The sequence below is a fragment of the Lactuca serriola genome, chromosome 4 (assembly GCF_051521515.1).
Source record: "Lactuca serriola cultivar US96UC23 chromosome 4, Lser_US96UC23_V15, whole genome shotgun sequence".
NCBI classification, from domain to species: Eukaryota; Viridiplantae; Streptophyta; class Magnoliopsida; order Asterales; family Asteraceae; genus Lactuca; species Lactuca serriola.
In genome coordinates this window covers 2,141,445-2,162,693 of record NC_136411.1, presented here as the reverse complement: position 1 = coordinate 2,162,693, position 21,249 = coordinate 2,141,445, and the positions used below count along the sequence as shown (strand labels likewise).

At 37.8% G+C, this 21,249-nt stretch overlaps 1 protein-coding gene and 1 non-coding gene across 2 annotated transcripts; one reads left to right on the top strand and one right to left on the bottom strand.

The window, feature by feature from the left end:
• The first annotated feature begins 13,957 nt into the window (after positions 1-13,957).
• LOC145100878 (uncharacterized) lies at positions 13,958-15,224 on the top strand. Its single transcript, XM_079038002.1, has one exon. It carries the CDS (start codon positions 14,126-14,128, stop codon positions 15,086-15,088), a length of 963 nt encoding a protein of 320 aa, XP_078894128.1. The 5' UTR covers positions 13,958-14,125; the 3' UTR covers positions 15,089-15,224.
• A 5,537-nt stretch (positions 15,225-20,761) lies between these two features.
• On the bottom strand, positions 20,762-20,867 carry LOC145103544 (small nucleolar RNA R71). Its single transcript, XR_013706629.1, has one exon. It is a non-coding gene; the product is annotated as a small nucleolar RNA R71 (small nucleolar RNA).
• Positions 20,868-21,249: the final 382 nt, after the last annotated feature.

Sequence of the window (21,249 nt, the reverse complement as noted above, 5' to 3'; positions counted from 1 at the left end):
ATCGGTCTGAGGATGATAGGCCGAACTCATGTCTAGCCTAGTTCCAAGAGCTTTCTGAAGGGACTGCCAAAACCTTGAGGTAAACCTGCTATCTTGGTCGAAGATAATGGACGCAGGCACACCGTGTAGTCGGACTACCTCCTGGATGTAGATTCGCGTGGGTCTTTCCATCTTGAATGACTCTTTGATCGGAATGAAGTGAGCGGATTTTTTCAAACGATTGACAATTACCCAAATGGTGTCGTACCCACTCGGACACTTGGGTAACTTGGTGATGAAGTCCATGGTAATCATCTCCCATTTCCACTCTGGTATCTCGGGTTGCTGGAGCAGACCCGAGGGTTTCTGGTACTTGACTTTCACTTTGGCGCAGGTCAGACACTTGCCCACGAATGTAGCGATCTCGGCTTTCATGTTTGGCCACCAGTATTGTTTCTTGAGATCCAGGTACATCTTGTCCGAACCAGGGTGAACAGAGTATCTAGTCTTGTGTGCTTCCTCCATGACAATCTCCCTGAATCCTCCGGACTTTGGAATCCAGATTCGGTCCATGAAACAGTAGACTCTGTCACCTCTGATCTCAAGTTTCTTATCCATTCCTCTCAAGGCTTCGCTCAACACGTTCTCGGGTTTGAGGGATTCTAATTGGGCTTCTCGGATTTGCATGGATAGATGGGAATGGATAGTCATCGTCAGGGTCTTCACTTTTCGGCTTGAACTATCCTTTCGGCTAAGGGCATATGCTACCACATTGGCCTTGCCGGGATGGTATCGGATTTCACACTCATAGTCGCTGAGTAGTTCTACCCATCGTCGTTGCCTCATGTTTAAGTCCTTCTGATTGAAGATGTGCTGCAGGCTCTTATGGTCAGTGAAGATCGTGCACTTGGTTCCGTAGAGATAATGTCTCCAAATCTTCAGTGCAAAGACTACGACACCTAACTCCAAGTCATGCGTGGTATAGTTGATCTCCTGTGCCTTCAGTTGTCTTGAGGCATATACAATCACTTTTCCCCTTTGCATAAGCACACAACCTAAGCCCTGGTTAGACGCATCACAATAAACAACGAAGTCCTCTGTCCCTTCGGGCAGGGACAGGACCGGTGCGCTGCACAAGGCTCGCTTTAACGTCTGGAACGCAGTCTCTTGCTTTTCACTCCAACAAAAGGGTACACCTTTCTATGTCAGAGTGGTTAGAGGTTTGACGATTCTGGAAAATTTTTGGATGAATCTCCGATAATAGCCGGCGAGACCCAAGAATTGACGGATTTCTGTGGGTGTCTTCGGTGCCGACCAATTCTCTATCGCTTTGATCTTGGATGGATCCACGTGAATACCCTCTTCGCTTACCACGTGGCCGGGGAAAGTTACCTTCCGAATCCAGAATTCACACTTGGAAAATTTTGCGTACAGCTTTTCGGATCTAAGGGTTTCCAACACTGACCTCAAGTGTTTCTTGTGATCTTCTTCACTTCTGGAGTAGACAAGTATGTCGTCAATGAACATGATGATGAACTTGTCCAGAAAAGGGTGACACACCCGGTTCATCAGGTCCATGAACACTGTCGGTGCGTTGGTTAGACCGAAGGGCATCACTACAAACTCGTAGTGTCCATACCGAGTCCTGAAAGTTGTTTTGGAAACATCACTCTCATGAACTCGTAACTGATGGTACCATGACCTAAGGTCTATCTTTGAGAAGTAGCTGGCTCCCTGGAGTTGATCGAAGAGGTCATCTATTCGCGGAAGGGGATATCGGTTTTTGACGGTCAACTTGTTCAACTCACGATAGTCGATACACATCCGGAAGGATCCATCTTTCTTCTTTACAAACAATACCGGAGCTCCCCAGGGTGAGGAACTCGGTCGGATGAACCCTTTGCTGAGCAACTCATTGAGTTGGCTAGATAAATCCTGCATTTCTGCTGGAGCTAACCGATACGGGGGTTTGGCTACGGGGGTAGCTCCAGGAATTAGGTCAATGCAAAATTCAACTTGACGTTCAGGAGGAATTCCCGGGAACTCTTCGGGAAAGACTTCAGGAAAGTTACAAACTTCGGGGATGCTCGCGAGGTCTTTAACTTCCTGTTTCTCGTTGATTACATGGGCTAGGAATTCTTGGCATTCCTTTCGTAAGAGTTTCTGAGCTTTGATGCAAGAAATGATGCGAAGATTAGAGCTGAGCTTATCGCCATAGATCATGAGAGTCTGACCCACAGGAAGGTTGAGACGGATCACCTTTTCGAAACAAAGGATATCAACATGATTGGGACTCAACCAATCCATGCCAATGATGACATCAAAGCTCTTTATAGAAACTGGCATAAGATCGATGGGAAATGAATGATCGTTCAGGGTAAGGGTACAACCTATGAACACATCGCTAGCGCTTTCTTTCTCACCGTTAGCCATCTCGACGGTAAACGTTTCGGTTAATGGTTGGGGATTAGGTTTAAGATTATGTTTGAACGAATGACTAACAAAGCTTCTTTCAGCACCCAAATCGAAAAGAATACTAGCATAAGAGTTGTCGAGAAGGAACGTACCCGAAACAACGGTGGGATCGGTGACTGCCTCCTCCCGTCCCATGGCTAAGACTCTTCCGGTGTTATCAACTGTCGTCTTCTTGGGGCAGTTCCTCTTGAAATGTCCAGCTTCTCCACAATTGTAGCAGGCATGACCAACACCTGCTTCGGAAGATTGATTCGCGGATTGGGCTGGTGCTTTGCAGAATCGGACCGTATGCCCCTTTTTACCACAGTTGGTGCATGACAGATCACGGCAGGGGCCGGGTTTATGGTGATATTTGCACTTTTCACACTGGGGAAGATTACCAGCATACCTACTAGTAGGTGTTTGAGCTGTAGATCCCACAACAGAAGCAGCAGCAACAGGGGTAGTAGCAGCATGGACTGCTACAGTCTGTTGTTTCTTTGAGGATCCTTGAGAAGATTGACCCTTCTTCTTCTTCCAAAACTTCCTTTTCTCACCACTCCTCTTGGTCGGTTCAGGAGTGGTGGTTGTTTCCTCAACATCATCACTGTGGTCAATCAGAGTCTGGGCTAAGCTTTTGGCACTGTCATATGTATCCGGCCTCGCAGATAAAACATTTCATTTGGTTGGCTGGGTCAGCCCCTAGATGAACCTCTCTATCTTCTTACTCTCCGGGGTAACCAATCCCGGACAGAGTAATGCTAGATCATCGAATCTAGAAGTGTATGCAGCAATATCAGAACCCTTCATCTTCAGGTTCCAGAGCTCATGCTCTAACTTCTGTATTTCGCCCCGAGGGAAGTACTCAGCTAGAAGGAGTTCTTTCATGGCTTCCCAACCCATGGCATTGGCTACAGGTAGGGTTAGGGATTTGACTCGACCGTTCCACCAAGTCAAGGCTTTATCGATAAAGGTACAGGCTGCGAACTTTACTTTGTCAGATTCCAAACAGGCACAGATTTCAAAGATAGATTTGATTTTCTCAAACCATCGAGAAAGGGAAATGACACCTCCAGTGCCATCAAAGGACGTGGGCTTTGCGTTCATGAAATCTTTATAGGAACCCTCTTTTCAGTGTCCCTGGCTATCTTCTTGGTTTTGAGGCTGGGGACCACCTCTTGAACCACCGGGGTTCATTTGCGACATAGCAGCTACCACTGCGGCAGTAACAGCTGCCTGGAACATTACAGGATCAAATTGAGGAGGAGGTGGTGGCGGAGGAGGATTGTTGTTCTTTGAACTGGGTCTCTTTCTTGGAGGCATCTTGATCTATAAAGATCAGGAATGAGAGGATGGTAAGTACTCTGAATTGAATCAAGAGATATGACAGATATTGAATTCTATTAAGCGATAAAGCAGGTATGAGTTATCAAAGCAGATAAATTATCGCTAAAGAAATTATCAAGGAACTATGCTTGAATGAAGATTTCTACAAAGGATTGGCTCGAGAAATACTCCCATAGTATTTCATGATACGCTACTACACAGGCTCGATGTTTGTGGTATTTGGGTATGTTTTAGGCATGCCGCATACCACAGTCACTCCCAAGCCCATGTTGGTCGTGTCTCGAATGAATATAGTTGGCCATGCTATATTGATCCTAGACACGACTACATAACTGCCCAGGTTTAACCGCAGCGTACAACACCCATTTACTTGTGTTTTGTTCTACTTGTAGTTACGGATCTCGATGGTTAGGTATACTTGTATGCTTTTGAAAATACTTATATTTTGAAGTATACTTTTAGTTTAGAGCACTTAGGCCCCTTAATGTTTATAGTATTATACCATGTAAGGTTTGGTATACTTAGTTCACTATAAACACGGGCTCTGATACCAATCTGTCACACCCCGAAACCCAAGGCGGAAACGTTTCCGGGGCGGACTCCACATTGAGTATCAAATCCAATGTACATAGTAAGCAAAGTAAACAACCATTACATTACATATAAAGATTTTTACATTTGTTTTAAAGTAAAAAGTATTACAAGAGTGATACATATGTATATATATATATATATATATATATATATATATATATATATATATATATAGACAAAAGTAAGACGTGTCTTCTACGCAATCCGTCTTCGCTAAAAGGAATCATCGGGTACCTGTCTAATGTGGATCTGAGAATACAAGCAGTTTGAAAATCAGCATAAAGCTGGTGAGTTCATAAGCGGTTTTGTTTTCTGAAAATGTATTTGTTTCCTTTCTATTTCTGAAAAGTTACACACCAAGAAAATCCCATATTTTCTTAAAAGTTGGTTACTAATCCGAAATGTAATGTAAAAGATGTACACTAAAAACTTGGTTACTCTTGTGAATTGTAAAGTTTAGTTATCTGGTTTGTTACACGAATCTGGTTATGTACAATGTTCCCCAGGAAAATCCCATATTTTCATGAAAGTTGGTTACTAATCCGAAATGTGAAAGATGTATACTGAAAACCTGGTTGTCCTTGTGAAATGTATTAGTTTTAACACGTATATAAAACTAATATGTACAAGTAAACTATATATTTTATTCATTATTACTATTAAGTAAATCTCTGTTATCCAAATTGCGAGTTCCATAACCATACGATAGACTAGATACGACAATAAGTATTCCACATCACCTTATGACTTTCGTCACCCTTGAACCTTTCGGTTCGGCTGTAGCTATCAGCCAGGTGTGGGGTAGTCAGCCCTGTATAGATCTATACACTCAAGTCACGCTCCCTATCTAAGAGATTCTAGTTACGGGTGCGATCCTCCACTCGCGTATCTCTGTGGAGTGTTCTCCGAGGACGTGTCTCCAATTTATAGGAATAACAAATTTACTAGTAATAATATAGAAAGATACTGTTACAAACAATGATCCACCACTCGTGTATCTCCGTGGAGTGTTACCGAGGACAAAACAGTGTACTAAGTTTCATGTTCAAAGTTCAAATGTTATGCTTTCAACTGATATAATGTGGAAAACCATTTGTGAAAATATAAAATACAACATTTTATAATGTTTTTCACAAATAATACGGTAATGTGTTCTGCAAGTTCAAACAGTTATCTGTTATGATTGTCAGCGTTAAAAGCATATGAAATATGAAACACAACACATGTAAAAACAAGTTTTTGAGTACAATTATTCCTTGTACTTTGCTTGTATTCCCCCCTGAAAACAGTGAAAAACATTGAAAAAGGGTAGGGGTATGAACTCACCAGGCGAGAAAACGTGACAGTTTGAATGCTAAGCGTCGGTTCGGGGCTTGATAACGCGCGAGGTTCCTATGTAATATGAAATGGTATACAAATGTATCTAATTAGACTTTGAATCAAGGTGTTCTAAGTCTGTTCCCTGAAGTCATTTAGCCATATCTAAGCTCCAAAGGTGGATTGGAAGGGTTTTAAGGCTCAAAAACCCATTTTATGTGTGTTTACGGCCCAAGCATGTTCCAGGGCCGTAAACACATGAACATGGTCCTTTTCCATAGATTAAACACGAATTTTAAGGCTAAGGATGCTAATCTATGAGTTAGGGAGGCTACCTTGATGAATTGGAGCCTTAATTTGATGATTTTGGACCTTAAGTTTGGATTGAGGAGAGAGGTTAGAGAGAGAGTAGTGAGAGAGTGAAAAAGCTTGAAATGGAAGCTTAATCCACTTTAAATATGTTCCAAGTTTGGGACACGGTGGAATTCTACCCGATACCGACGTTAGACGTGGCTTTTGGTCGCACCCGATTAAGTTGTCGTAACCCGATATGGTCGATTCTAAAAATATTCCGATTACTAGAATGGGGTGTTAATATGAGTTCTAAATGCATTTAGACACCCATTACGTCATAATAGCAACCTCAAATTAAATGACTTAATTTAATAGCGTAAACGGAAATGAATTTGAAAACGACGCATTTATTAACAGAAAGGGTTACAAATGATGAAACGAACTTCGGGTTGTCACACACGCCGCCTGGCGGCCTCCTGCAACTCCAACAAGGTCTCGCACCTCTGCGTAGAAACAAACTTTCTGATGTCCCTGTTGAGCATACTCAGATATCGGGACATTTGAGCCTGCTCTAAAGCAAACTCAGGGCAAAACATCGCCCTCTCCGTGAACATCCTGGTGATCTCCGTCACCGCATCTGAATCCTGCTTCAGCTCCAGGAACTCCTGAGCCAACCTCTCTCTCTCAACCTGCGGAACATAACGAGTGCTAAACATCTCTCAAAACTGATCCCAAGAAACCGCAGCCCTCTTCGCATCCGAAAATGACCCCGTGGTCAATCTCCACCAATCCTTCGCCCCGAGCCTCAACAGGTTCAGAGCACACCTCACCCTCTGATCAGCAGGGCATGAACACGTGAAGAAACACCCTTCCACATCCGACAATCATCTCATAGCGACAATCGGGTCCTAAAATCCATTGAAGGTAGGGGCTTCGTATTATCAAAGTCCCGATACTGAAAACCTCGACCGGCTCCTCCCCCTGCCGCTGCTACAGCCGTTGTAGCCGCCGCGGTAGCCGTCTCTGTGAGTGCCGCATAGCGCTCATCAAAATACTCAACCATGGCGGTCTTGATCGACCCAAACAGTTCCGACAACTCGGTCCGGAACAACGTAGCAACCTCATCATGCAGGATCTCACGAATCCTAGCATCCAACTCGCCTGTGCTCATCTAACCAATAACCTCGGGTGGTACTGACCCACCCTGACCGCCCTCTCCTGCTCCCGATCCTGACCCGGATCTGCTCCCAGCATGCCTCGTAACCACTATACTGAAAAACATCACAAGATCTCAGATACTTCCCACTATCCCGAGAACCAACCCCCAACCCAACCCTAGAGGGCATGGTCTCTTTGATACGCATATGGGTCCTGTGCTTTCAATAGTACGGGCCCATACTACCTTCCATACCCACCCACATTTGTATCAAGTATTACCATAACACCCTAGAGAAAAACATACATAACAAGCACTCAACCCTCACTCCTAGAGGAACACTAGAAATCTCCCACAGAAGAACCCTAGGCTAGCAGGCATCATAAATCAGGCAACATTATCATGAAATCCTGAAGATCCCTAGGCTAGTACTAGCATGTTGTTCTATCATAGCTCAAACACAAATATCATGTATGGTATTTTGGGGTTACTTACTGGCTCCGGCTGATCGTACCTCTGCGTCCTCCTTTACTCATTTTGAAAACCATTTTAAATTCTCTTTTGAAAACTCTCCTTGATTTGAGATTGGATTCACACGAATGTTCCTCCAATTCACTCAAACCAAGGCTCTGATACCAACTTGTAACGGTCTAAAAATTTCAATCAATTTAAACTTTTCAAAAACAACCCATTTTCATAAAGTTATTACAAAAAGGTTTTCAGTACAATTATTATCAGAGTCTTCCCAGAACCACATCATAAAACACAATCATGAGGATCGATACGATCACGCCTTTGCCTTGCCACGGTCTCCTGAAGAACCTGAAAACATTAAACCACAACTGTAAGCCTGAAAGCTTAGTGAGATACCCCCAAAATACCAACCACATATACCATACACGCACAACATGCCATATCATAACAGAACACATAACAGCCATGCACTTCGGGTCTACTGTGTGACTGGTCCGCCGCACCGGCCTTCAGTCCACCTAGTCCACCCTCCGAGTCTAGCCATATACATCGAGTCTACAGTGTGATTGGTCCGCCCACACCGGGCCTTCAATCCACCTGGTCCACTCTCTGAGTCTACAATATGACTGGTCCGCCCGCACTGGGCCTTCAGTCGGCCTAGTCCACTCTCCGAGCCTCGACACGTCTGATCCGCCCTCTTGGGGCCTACAGCCTATCCCGACCGCTCGTTGGGCCTTCGGGATAACCGGTCCGCCCTGGGTATGTCGGCCTACAGCACAAAGCAGGACCCGCCTCAACCCAACCCCAGTCCAACAACCACGTGCATATAAACATTCAATCATATAACGAATCGCATCTAAACAAACCAATCTAACAGATCACATAGCATAACATCATCCTAACCAGGATACCGACCTAACCGGTCACTAGCATAGCATCATCCTATATACCAGGATACCGACCTTAATCAGGTCTCTAACATATACCATCATAACTACCGGATGCAAACATAGCAAAGAAAAACATAACAACGATACCCGGATCACAATCCGATAAAGGGCTGGCCTTGGTGCCCTAGACCCTGTCGATATAGTGAGGATAACTCACCTCGCAACTACCGACTGAAAGATAATATCAAGATGCTCCGACCACTGACACGATCTTCACCACTAGCCAACACCAACACTGAACTCAAAACAAATGCCAATAATTACCAAAATGCCCCAGGAAGTCAAATGGTCAGCCCTTGGTCAAGGTCAAAGTCAAAGTCAACCTCCTGACTGACTCTACTCGCCGAGTCAACCCGATGACTCATCGAGTCCCCAAGCTCAGAACTTCCCCAATCCGCGACTCAACTCGCCGAGTCACCCCGAGACTCGCCGAGTCCAACAACTCCGAGTCCCCTCGCACTCAACTCACCGAGTCCTCCCTTGACTAACCGGTTCACGGCTCAACCAGAAGAAGGTTAGGACCTCACGACCAGACTCGACGAGTCCAAGGCTATCTTCAACCAACTCGCCGAGTTGTTCTTCCAACTCGCTGAGTTTCTGCCCACCTTCATGCAACTCGCCGAGTACACCCATGTGACTTGCCGAGTGCCACTAGCTCATAACCCATACAGAGGCTTTTCAAGCCATGCAGGGTCTCAAATCCATAGATCTACTCTTATACAAGCCATCCATCATGTAAAGTGGCAAACTTTACGTGAAGCCAGGTAGATCTAAGCATTTTACACTCTAGGGTTTGGGTTTGGGACAAAAGGGCTTCATCAACCATTCTTGGGCAGCACCTTTACAACAAATAGGATCATTACCAACTTGGATCTGAAGTTTCAACTTCAGATCTAGCTTCAAAACTTTCAATTAAATCCACTCAAGCCATAATCCCCAAAATAGCAACTAAGAACAAATCAAGAAGAAGGAAACTCAAGGTAACAGATTGTTTCCTCAGAAATGATCCAAAGGAGGAGTAGATCCCTGATCTATAATAATATCCAAATGCTAGCCTCTTAATCTTCAACCTTCTTCTTCTCAAGTTCTCTTCCCAAGCTCTAATTCTTCATCAATGGAGGTTATACATGATTCTAGGGTTTCTGGACTTCAAGAGAGGGTAAAGAGGCTGGGGAGAGGGTATAATTTCCTTTAAATAGGGCTCATCCTCCGAAATTAGGGTTTTCTCCACACAACACCAACTCGCCGAGTCCAGCCGCCGACTCGCCGAGTTGGCCACTTAACACGCGACCAGAATCGCGACCCTACTCACCGAGTCCACCTATGGACTCGCCGAGTTGCCCTTTCACATTTACACATTGAACCTTGAACTTGCACTTCTAAACTCGGGATGTTACATTATTTCTAATAATTATTATAAATTGGTTAAAAATGTTAAATTAATGCAAAAACTAAATTCTAATCATAAATTAACTAGACTACAATATTAAAATATCATATTTTAGTTCTATTTATAAAATTATGACTTTAACTTTTTAACATATTATAGTTAACTTATTAGTTTAGATATATTGTCGTATGTGAGCAATTGTCTATCTAAAGTTACAAATTTTTATAATTTATGATTTTATGCAAAATAGTTAAATTATTAATTTCTTTATAACGTTAAACGATTAACTTAATTCAAAATCTCAGTTAAACTTGAAAAAAATGGAGACTATTTTATAAATAGTTAAAATTTATAAATTGTAGTATTAAACCTAAATTATAATCTTAAATTAACAAAAAAAATGAAACTATTTTTTGTAATCATTAAGAATTTTCAAATAGGTAGCTTAAAAATAACATACAATAGTTAAAAGTAATATTATATAAAAAAATTGTAATGTTACCTTTAAAAATAAAAACAATGTTTGGTGTTTTAAATAATTATAATTAAAGAAACGAACAATATTCATCAAATAAATTTTAAAAAACTTAAATTTCTGAAACTAAACTATAATAATTAAGAGTTTTCAAATACGTTATTTTAAATAACTTACAACAACAATAGTTAAAGGTAACATTATATATAAAAAAAATATATTGTTACCTTTAAAAACAAAAATAATGTTTGATGTTTAAAATAATTACAATGATAGAAATTAAAATCTTAAGCAAATAAGGGTTTTAAAATTAATTAATTATAACAACTATAAATATCATTAAACCATATATTATATTTTAATTTTATTCATGAGTAACCCACATGTAGAGGCCATTGAGACAATTGAGATTATAGAAGTTTAAAAGATGTCTACTACATTATCATATAATTCAAAACAAGCAATGTTTATACCGACTTATTATATGAGAGCTAACAATTCATTGATATATTTTAAAATATATATTTATAAAGATTTCAAATACATTATTGTATTTTGCACAACGCGCAGGTATTCGATTAGTTTTTAAAATGAAGAAGTAGTAGAGTGACATGTGGAATATCATTAATTAGGAGCTCTAAGAGCATTACATATGGTAAACCAAAACTAATCTGTTAGTATGGGAAGATTATGTTAGAAAAATGGGATAATAATAGCCTTGGAAATTCTGAGAATTGTGATTTCACTATCAAATCAAAGTATTTGGTGGTACTCTCTAATCTTTGATTGGATAAGAGTTAGAAGAGAAAAGAACAGAGAATGAGATATATGAATTTCGTGAGTACCAGAAAAAACTGAGAAAGATTGGTTAAATACCTCCTTTGTCTTAAAACTGTCAAAACTGTCATAAAACAGTTTGGCAAACTGTCATAAGTTTGGGTTTTCTATAATGATTAATACCAATCCAAAAAAACGAGTCAAATATTCTAATTTTGGATTTCTCATGCATTTTTAATACAACAATATTCTGAATTTTGCAACTGCTCGATCCCAGCCAGGGGCTCTGCCCCTTGGACCCCGCTCCCAGCGGTGCTACCCTCAGACCCCCATTCGTTCAGGGGATTCGCCCCTAAATGACAGTCTACTTTTAATCTTGAATAAATTTAAACAAGTGTGCACTTCACACCTTCCTTACTTGTTTAATATTTATCAATATCACTTTTGGTCAACAAAGTAATTCCATTACACTTAAATCACATTAGTAAAACAAATCACCAACAAATTAAATAAAAGTGTGGAAATATATAACATGACATTCAGTAGTTTTATAAGGTAAAAAACAAATAAAATAGTGATAACATAACAATGCAAAATATGGTATGACACCCATTAACTTTAGGTGTTTGCTTTCTTCAAACAAACACAATTAAAAGCAACAAGACATACACCTAGTAACCCACCAACACACTAACATGGTTATCGAAAATTCCAATCAACACCACACAAACATATGTGACTTGAGAGACATTCAAAATGAGATAAATGAAAAAGGGTTATTGTCACTATAACCCAACAATGTTTCGTATATTGGTTTAAATGGTCCCTGGTGATTTTTTTCCTTTGAAGGGTACGAACTTTTATTTTACCTGTTAATCCGGTACCTTTACCTATGTTTGAAGGTTACACTTCCTTGTGGGCCCCTCTTTTAATCTTCCTTGTTCATCATCACCACCACTGTCTCCATCTCCTTCACCTTCATTTAAATTCAAGCTTAAACCCATACTATTTTTTGTTCTTGTCTTCCCTTTCTACATCAGTATTCTAATAAACTTGAAACAAAATCAAAGAACTGAGAATACATTTTCATTACCTAACTTATGATCCAGCTTAAACCAGGGAGGAGCTTGTGTATTTCTTCCATTTTTACGACTAAGGTCATCTCTAAAATTAATAAGAGGAAACCGTTACATTTACAAGAATCTTTATCTTCCTACTAAAATTCTGAATCAAAGAGAAAGGAGATTCCTTTGCCACGTGGCTTACACCTTCCCATTCAAGGAGTGGAGGAGGCTGTTGCCTGCTGCTTACTTAAATATTCTCCAATACGACAACCCGACATGGCGGAACTGTTGGAGGTATAAGCATACAAAACACAAACATGATCCAAATGGTGATGCAGGTAAGCGACTCTCGTGTGGGAGGTGTGAGTGTAACAACAAAAAGAATTGTGGGTATTGAAAGATGAATGATGGAAGCGTCGCTAACCCTCCTCCGATTTCCTCACTTTGACATGGAAATTTCCTCATTCTCATCTTCTTCCTTTCAGGGATGCTCCTATTCGCAATCTTCTTGGATGTTTCCGTTACGAATCAACATCAAGAACAGTTCTAATTAGAAAATCGTTGTCAGTATCAGCACCACCAAAAGGCGACGACACACCGGCACCGGCAACAACTACAACAAAAAACTTGGATTTAACAATATCTCCCATACGGAAATCACAGGTAAACCTGTGGTGGATGATAATTACTCAAAAATCAGAGGAAAGCAGGTAGACAGAATCGAAGATAGACCAGAGAAATTTGGGGAAATCTATGGTCAAATGGATAAGCCAGGGGATGAAGGCAGTCACCACCGATTTTAGGTGGGCGGAGTTGCAGGGAGAGTTTATCGAGGTTAGACAGCGGGTGGGGTCTCACCTTTGTTATACAAGCTCATCGTTACATCGACGTCATTCCAATGCTCTTCAGCCTTGAATATGTATGCTTAAAAGCCTGAAATCACTACCCTACACTCTTCGATCATTTCTAGAGAGAGCTAAGGGATGCCCTTCAACAACTTCAACATAAATCATTGATTGAAGATTGGAAAAAAAACCGAGTCATGAAGTACAGAGTGAAGAACTAGAAGAATGTTGATTGAAATCAAAAGAGACACCGCTGCTATCTTTTCTTATTAGAACCTCTGATTTCTTATGATGCAATTCATATGTGATTATTGATTTTCTAAAAAACGAGAAGCAGAAGGAGTCTTCATTGATTTCATGGTCATCATTATTGAATTTAGGGTTATTGTCGGCCAGTGGCAATTGGGGTGGGAGTTAAATAATTGACTTTGCATATTAAACCTGCTGACTAGGAAATGTTTACCAGATGACCCCTTCAATTTTTTCCAAATGATCTTTTAAACCTTAAAAACATGAATTTGTACCTTATAATGCAAAAACAAAATCACGAGGAACCATTTAAATTAATATACGAAACATAATTAAGCTTGACAATAACCCAATAAAAAAATACCCATGCAAAGTTTAGACATCTAACGGAAAAAAAAAAGACCATCTATTTTTGACAAACTCAAATGTTTTTGTGTCGATGTCTATAATTATTTAAAAAAAAAATTAGGAAAAGAGTTAAAAATCTTTGAGAACGAGATGACAAGTCACGCGCGTGATACTGTGAGCACAGAACATTCTACAGGCGTCTAGAATATAACACACGACCCCAATGACAAATATCAGCCAGACATCGAGAACGCTCTAGAACGCAATTCTCCTTCCATTAGATTATAAACTTGTGGTATAAATAAACATCGATCTGTACCAACTATGATCACGACATCAGAATTTTACGCATCAAATTCAGTAAAATACTTACAAATTTCATCATTTTCATTGCGACTAGCGGTAATCGACGATGAACGGCGGTCCGTTTTTCAGAAACTATTCCATTCAAAAACCATCACGATCTGTTCCAGTCCAGCAAACACAACACAGATCATCGCCGAAGGTGGTTTCTGTGCCAGTTCACTTCATTTCATCTGAGCAACCACGAACTACATTATCGATGTTAAAGGATTCGGCGGCGCTTAAGATCCAAAAAGTGGTCAGAGGTTTTATTGTGAGAAAGAGCGTGAAGAAGGTCGGTTCAATTAGAAACGAGGTTAGTGAAATCGAACGGAGGATTAACGATATCGAAGTTATTGATTTGATTCGTAGAGATGCAAAGGAGCGGTTGAGAGTGAACGAAACCCTAATGTCTTTGCTTTTCAAATTGGATTCGATTCGTGGTGTTGATTGTGGCGTTAGGCTTTTGAGGAAAGCGGTTACCAGTAAGGCAATCGCGCTGCAGGAGAAGGTGGACTCGATTGCGCACGCTGATCAACAAAACCTAGATTCACTTAACTACTCTGGCGAAATTGATGTTAACAATGTCTGTAGAAGTACCTCCGAACAGATCACAGAAACCTCCGGTGACACTGGCAATTCGCAATCCGTAGAAAATGATGTCGTAAAGGAGATGGTTGTCAATTACAATCATGTGGAAATTGCAGCAGATTTAACGGAAATTGAGGAAGAGGATCATACATCCATTGCAGGTTCAATGGAAGTAGAGAAAGTCCATAAGGAAGGCGACGGAGGAAATGATGATAAGGGGAAGAGGGAAGTCGTGGAGAAGTTGATGGCTGATAATGAGAAGATGATGAAACTCATGATACAGATTTCCGAGAGGAACGAAATGCAGACACGGATGATCAACTCGTTAAGTCGAAGGGTGGAGCAGTTGGAGGAGGCATTTAGGACTGACAAGCTGAGGAGGAAGAAGAAGAAAACACGTGCTGCTTTAAGGAGGCTAGATAAAGATAATTTCTCCATTTGAGTTGGCTTTACTGTATACCAGAATCCATTAATGCTTTCTGGACATGTTAATGTTTATGAAGAATATGTTTGTTTTGTAATTTCATTTTTACAAGTTTTTGGTCTTCAAATAAAGTTTTTATTTTAGTTTGATGGTACACGTCAGTTTCGTTGTTTTGTTAAGGGCGGTGTGGAGACTATGTTTGACGGATTAGCTGAAAAGCTAGATGTTAGCTGAAAAGTTAGCTGGTGGCTGAAAAACTAGATGTTAAATAAAAAGCTAGCTGATAGCTGAAAAGCTAGCTGATAAAAAATAACGTTTGGTAAAATTAGCTGAAATATATATAATTACATAAAAGGACATATAAGAATATGTGTTTCTATAATTAATTAAGGGGTTTATTTGGAAAATTTTAACAAAACTCGTATAAGTAACTTTTCAAAAAGCTAGTTTATAAGTTAACTTATAAGCTACTTTTTGGCTTATCAAACACGATAACATAAAAAAGCTCGAAAAATAAGCTAGCTTATCAGCTAGCTATGGCGCGCCAAACACAACCTAGGTATGAGATATTTACTATTAACACATCATTTCATTTCATTTTTTTTAATTAAATTTAATATAAAATACAATAAAAACATATGATTTTTTTTTAAATATTAGATTTTTATTATATTAAAATACCACATTATATTAAAAAAATACAATAAACATATATATTTTTTAAACTAATTTTTTATTCAATTAAACACACATTATATTAATTTTAAATGAGAGAGGGATATTTACGGTTTGGCTTGTAGATTTGAAAATTTCAAACCGTAGTGAACGGTTTGGCTTACGGTTTTTAAGATTTTAAACCGTATAAAAATCGGATCGGACCGTAGAGTTTATATATATATATATATATATATATATATATATATATATATATATATATATATATATATATATATATATATATAGGGAAGGGTTATTTGGAAAACAAAAAAACCTTAAAAAACCCTAAAAATCATAAAAATGCATAAAAAAAATACCAAGATACCACAAAACTTTTTTTTTTTTTTTTTATCAAAAAGTCGCAGCATTTTTTACAATTTCGTTGAAAAAAAAAATCAATTTTTTTTTCTAAAAAAAAATCAAAAAAGGTTTTCAACGATTTTGACCTAAAAATTGCGATTTTTTGATAAAAAAATTTTGTGATCTCTAAGTATTTTTTTTTATGCATTTTAATGATTTTTAGGATTTTTTGTTTTCCATGGAACTTAAAGTATATATATATATATATATATATATATATATATATATATATATATATATATATAAACTAGTATTTAATACAATAAAATACAATTATATATATAAAAAATAATATATATATATATATATATATATATATATATATATATATATATATATATATATATATATAAAACCCTAAAAATCATAAAAATGCATAAAAAAAATACCAAGATACCACAAAACTTTTTTTTTTTTATCAAAAAGTCGCAGCATTTTTTACAATTTCGTTGAAAAAAAAATCAATTTTTTTTTCTAAAAAAAAATCAAAAAAGGTTTTCAGCGATTTTGACCTAAAAATTGCGATTTTTTGATAAAAAAATTTTGTGATCTCTAAGTATTTTTTTATGCATTTTAATGATTTTTAGGATTTTTTGTTTTCCATGGAACTTAAAGTATATATATATATATATATATATATATATATATATATATATATATATATATATATATATATGTATATATATATAAACTAGTATTTAATACAATAAAATACAATTATAATATCGATTGAAATGTATTTTTCTTCTCATGGTTTTATATTCAATTTTTGGTGTGATCTTTTAATAAGTTTATGAATTAGATGGCATTTTGGAAGTGAGCTAACGAATAGTGGAAAAATATTTGTTGTTTTGTGTGTATTAGTTTAATCTTTGATATAATGGAACAATATTTGTTGTTTTTATTTGCTGTTTTGGATGGTTTTTAGGTTGTATGAATCGATACAAATAATTGATGTAATAGAACAATATTTATTGTTTTCATTTACCGCTTTTTATTTACTGTTTTGGCAGTTTTATCAACTTTAATATTGCAGTTTTTTTAACAATATTGTAGTTTTTTAAAACAATATTTGTCAGATTTTTTGTTGACAGTTTTTTATACTATTTTGACAGCTTCAATATTGTAGTTTTTTTAACAATATTTGGCAGATTTTTTTGTTGCTGTAACAATATTGAATTTTTTTAACAATCTAATGGACTCGATTAAAATGGGTCTAACAAGTCCAAACCGTGAAACCAAACCAGAACCAAACTGTTAGTAACGGTTCGGTTTTAATTTTTAAACGGTTCGGCTTCGGTTTGAGCTTGAAAAAAACCATAACTAACGGTTTGGCTTCGGTTTGAGCTAAAACCGCAAAAACCGGACCGTGAATACCTCTAATCTAATCTAGGATTAGGGTATGTTTGGTGCAATGTAAACTAAGAGAGGGACCTAATTGCAAAATCGAATTAAAACTTCTATAACTCAATCACGTGTTCAGGGAACTAATGGGTTCCGTTCTTCCTATTGGTCGTTGCTTTTCGTCCTCCCCACAACGAACCTCAACCATAACGCTGAACCACGACCAGCCGGTATGGTTTGCACGGACCACGATCGTGGACAGCTAGACCACGGACCTGGCCGTTGTGAGCATATTAGATGGTCTAAGAATTATTTCATTTAGAGGAAAACACATGAGAACTCGGAATCTGAAGGTTGGATGTTCATCAATCGGGTTAAACTGCTTGCTTGCTAACCTAACCCATCTAAATATGATACAATTAACTTTAGTTGTTTTTTACTAATTATTTTCTACTAAATAGTCAAAAATTAGCCTTAAGCTAAAATAGACACCAAACAGTAGATAATTAAAGAAAAATATGGTTTCCTCAAGAAACCTACGGTTTGAGGGCATTGAGCTATAGTTTTGGAGCATGTTTACTTTTTTGATGGTCTATTAGTACAAAATATATAAAGAATATATAAAGTTGAAAATTAGTTCATTTTTTACTATTTGAAGCTATAAAAACACTCTTAACGGCGGTTCCAAACAACCATGTATTTCTCGTATTCTTCCGGGTTTTCGTTTTTATTATTATTTTTTTATGCTTATAGTTTTTTTATAAAATCTACTAGCATTTGATATATTTTTTTTTGCAAAAAACGAAAAGAAAAAAAAAGTTATAGAAATCGTAGTATGGTATTCTACCTACGGTGTACAAGTTGTTAATGCACAAATTGTGTATTATCAGGTTGTACACCGTAGATGGCATACCACACCTACGGTTTCCGTTTTTTACGTATTATTTTATTATTATTATTATTTTGTTTCAAACTTGTATAGTGATACAGTTGTATGTAAAAGTAAGTTTTTTGGGTTGATTTCTTAGTTTGATAAAAAAAAATTGAAAGTTCAAAGCGAAACACTAGTTTTTTAGGACACTGATATATGGATATTCAATCATGTATTTTGTGCATATTCCTAATATTTTTAGCTATAATTGTGTTTACTTTAGCACAAAAGGTACTTATTATGTTTGAAATTTATTTTGTAGTAGCAAAGACATGCTCGGGATGAAAAGGAAGCAAATGAGGAGCTGGAAGCAAGAAAGAGTGGGCGGAGACAATTGAAGGCGAAAGAGTCACGATTTTTGAAGCCCACGGCGTAGGGATTTCCTTCCACGCCGTGGCGATTGGAAGATTCCCGACCAACGATGATGAGTTTTGCCATGACGTGGGAGTCAAATTTAAGGAAAGTATAAATATTTGATTTTAGGTCGAAAAAAGAGGCTTCCGACTGATTTTATGGAGAAGGATTGCGACAAAAACCCTCTAGAAAGTGTATTGAAGTTCTGAAAACGATTGTAGCTTAATAGTTGAAGAGATCAAGAAGAAAACAACATTGATCTATTTTTTTGCTAGATTGAATCATGTCTAGTCTTATTTACATTGACTTAGTATGTTTTTCTATTATGATGAGAGGCTAAAAACCTTTTACTTTCGTTGGTGAAGATGAACCCTTTAAACTATGTGTTGATGTCAATTTTATGATTAATTATTGTTGGTTTTTCTAATGTTGATAAATTGAAACCTTACATGTTTTAGGTTTAGTCTTTGATTGCTTTGATATACGTTTAGTGTAGTAGATAATCATTCTATTTGCATGAACTTGATTTCCTAGTGGTTTATGATCATTAAATTGTTAGAGTTAGGGTTGAACAAATCTTAGATTAGGTAATTAAAGGTAGTAACTTTAACTGTGTAGAGAGCATAATTGATCCATAATTTGTGTTTGGTAGCTTGACTTGATCATAGGAAAGTAACTATTAGATTTATCGTACATAGTCAAATTCATCTTAATATCAATTTCGTGTTTACTTATGTTTGATCATAACATAGTAGTCATAAATTGGTAATAACTAGTTATTTGATCATAATAAATAGTTTCATAATAATTTGGTAACCAATAATAGTAATTTAATAAGAAATCAACCATATGAAAAAGGGGGGATTCGGATCTAATGAAAGTATCTTTTTAATATTGAATTTGCTTAACTTAGTTGTTTGATTTAAGTTCTTCTGATCTTGCAAAATCAGTAAAACCCACATTTTAAGTTTGTTTCTTACTTTAGATTTTAGTCATTATTATATTAATTAAATTGAGTTATCTGTGTTCAATATCCGACTTACCTGAACTATTCTATGATCCAACTAGGTACACTATCAATAGGTGCATAAATTAGTTAAGTAGTTAGGTTTATAAATTTAAAAGTTGATAGGTATTTTTGCACGTTTCAAGTTTTTGGCGCCATTGTTGGGGACGACTTATTTGATTTTTAGTTTAATTACTTTATTTATTTGATCCTTTTGTGGGATAAAAACCGCAAAAAGTTATTTTTCTGTATTATTTAAATTTTTATGTTAGTCCAGTAACCACGTCATGGTCACCTTTGGCAACGTCATGGTCACTAAAAAATCAATTTTATTTTTATATGTTTTACGTGTTTTGTTTTTATTTTGTTTCAAATTCAGTGATATATGACCCGAGGATTCAAAACTCAAATAGTTCCACCACTTGAAGATCATGAATCGACATTCCACAAGATGAAAAACAAGGAGGTTCGTGAGTCGAGTAGCACCTTTGAATTTGAAAAATTCGAACACTTTGAGAAGACTCCAAGAAAGAAAGGAACTGGATACTAGCCAGAAACTGAAGATGATGCAGAGGACGACATCCTGAGCGAAGTAGAAGAGATAGCGGACATAGCATATACGACAATGGAAGAGTACAAGAAGTGGATACGTGATAACAGTTTGGGTCTTGTTCAACCAGAGATTCCGAACACCGCCAATTTTGAACTCAAGGAACATATTTTGGCTATGCTTAAGGATATCCCATTCTACAGGAAAGATCACAGAGATGCTTACAAGCGTATTGACGAATTGAACGAAATCGCGAACTATTTTAATGTTCCCAATGTTCCTAGTGAAACAGTGTTGTTATGTATGCTTCCAATGACTTTTAAAGGAGCGGCAAAGCGGCTTAAAGAACTTCCACCCGCAGCCATCACCACATGAGCTCAAGTTCGTGAAGAGTTCATCCAATAATATATTCTACCATCCAAGGTTGTGAAATTCAAGAAGAATATAGCCAACTTCAAACAACAAGGTGGAGAGTCTTTATATGAAGCATGGAAAAGATATAGGGGGTACTTCGAAATTACCCAAACCATGACCTCAATGTACAACAAGAAGTATCAATCAACTCTCCCCCACTCGGGGTCCTGAAGGTAGCGCCTAGCTCTTGCTGCTGAACATACTGCAGGTCCACGCTGTGGCCTCTCGACATGGATCACCAACTCTCCCCCACTCGGGGTCCTGATCCGCACTAGCTGCTGTGCGCAATCTATCACCGCCCCATTAGGGCTAAACCAATCCATGCCTATAATCACCTTGTTCCCCCTCAACGGGATAGGAACCAAATCCACCAAATAACGCTCCTCAAATAATCTCAGAACACAATCCCTGAACACTGCTGATGCTCGTACCGATCGATCATCGGCAATCTCTACCTCTAAAGGGCAATCCAACATGCCCGAAGACTCAATAAACCTCTTGCT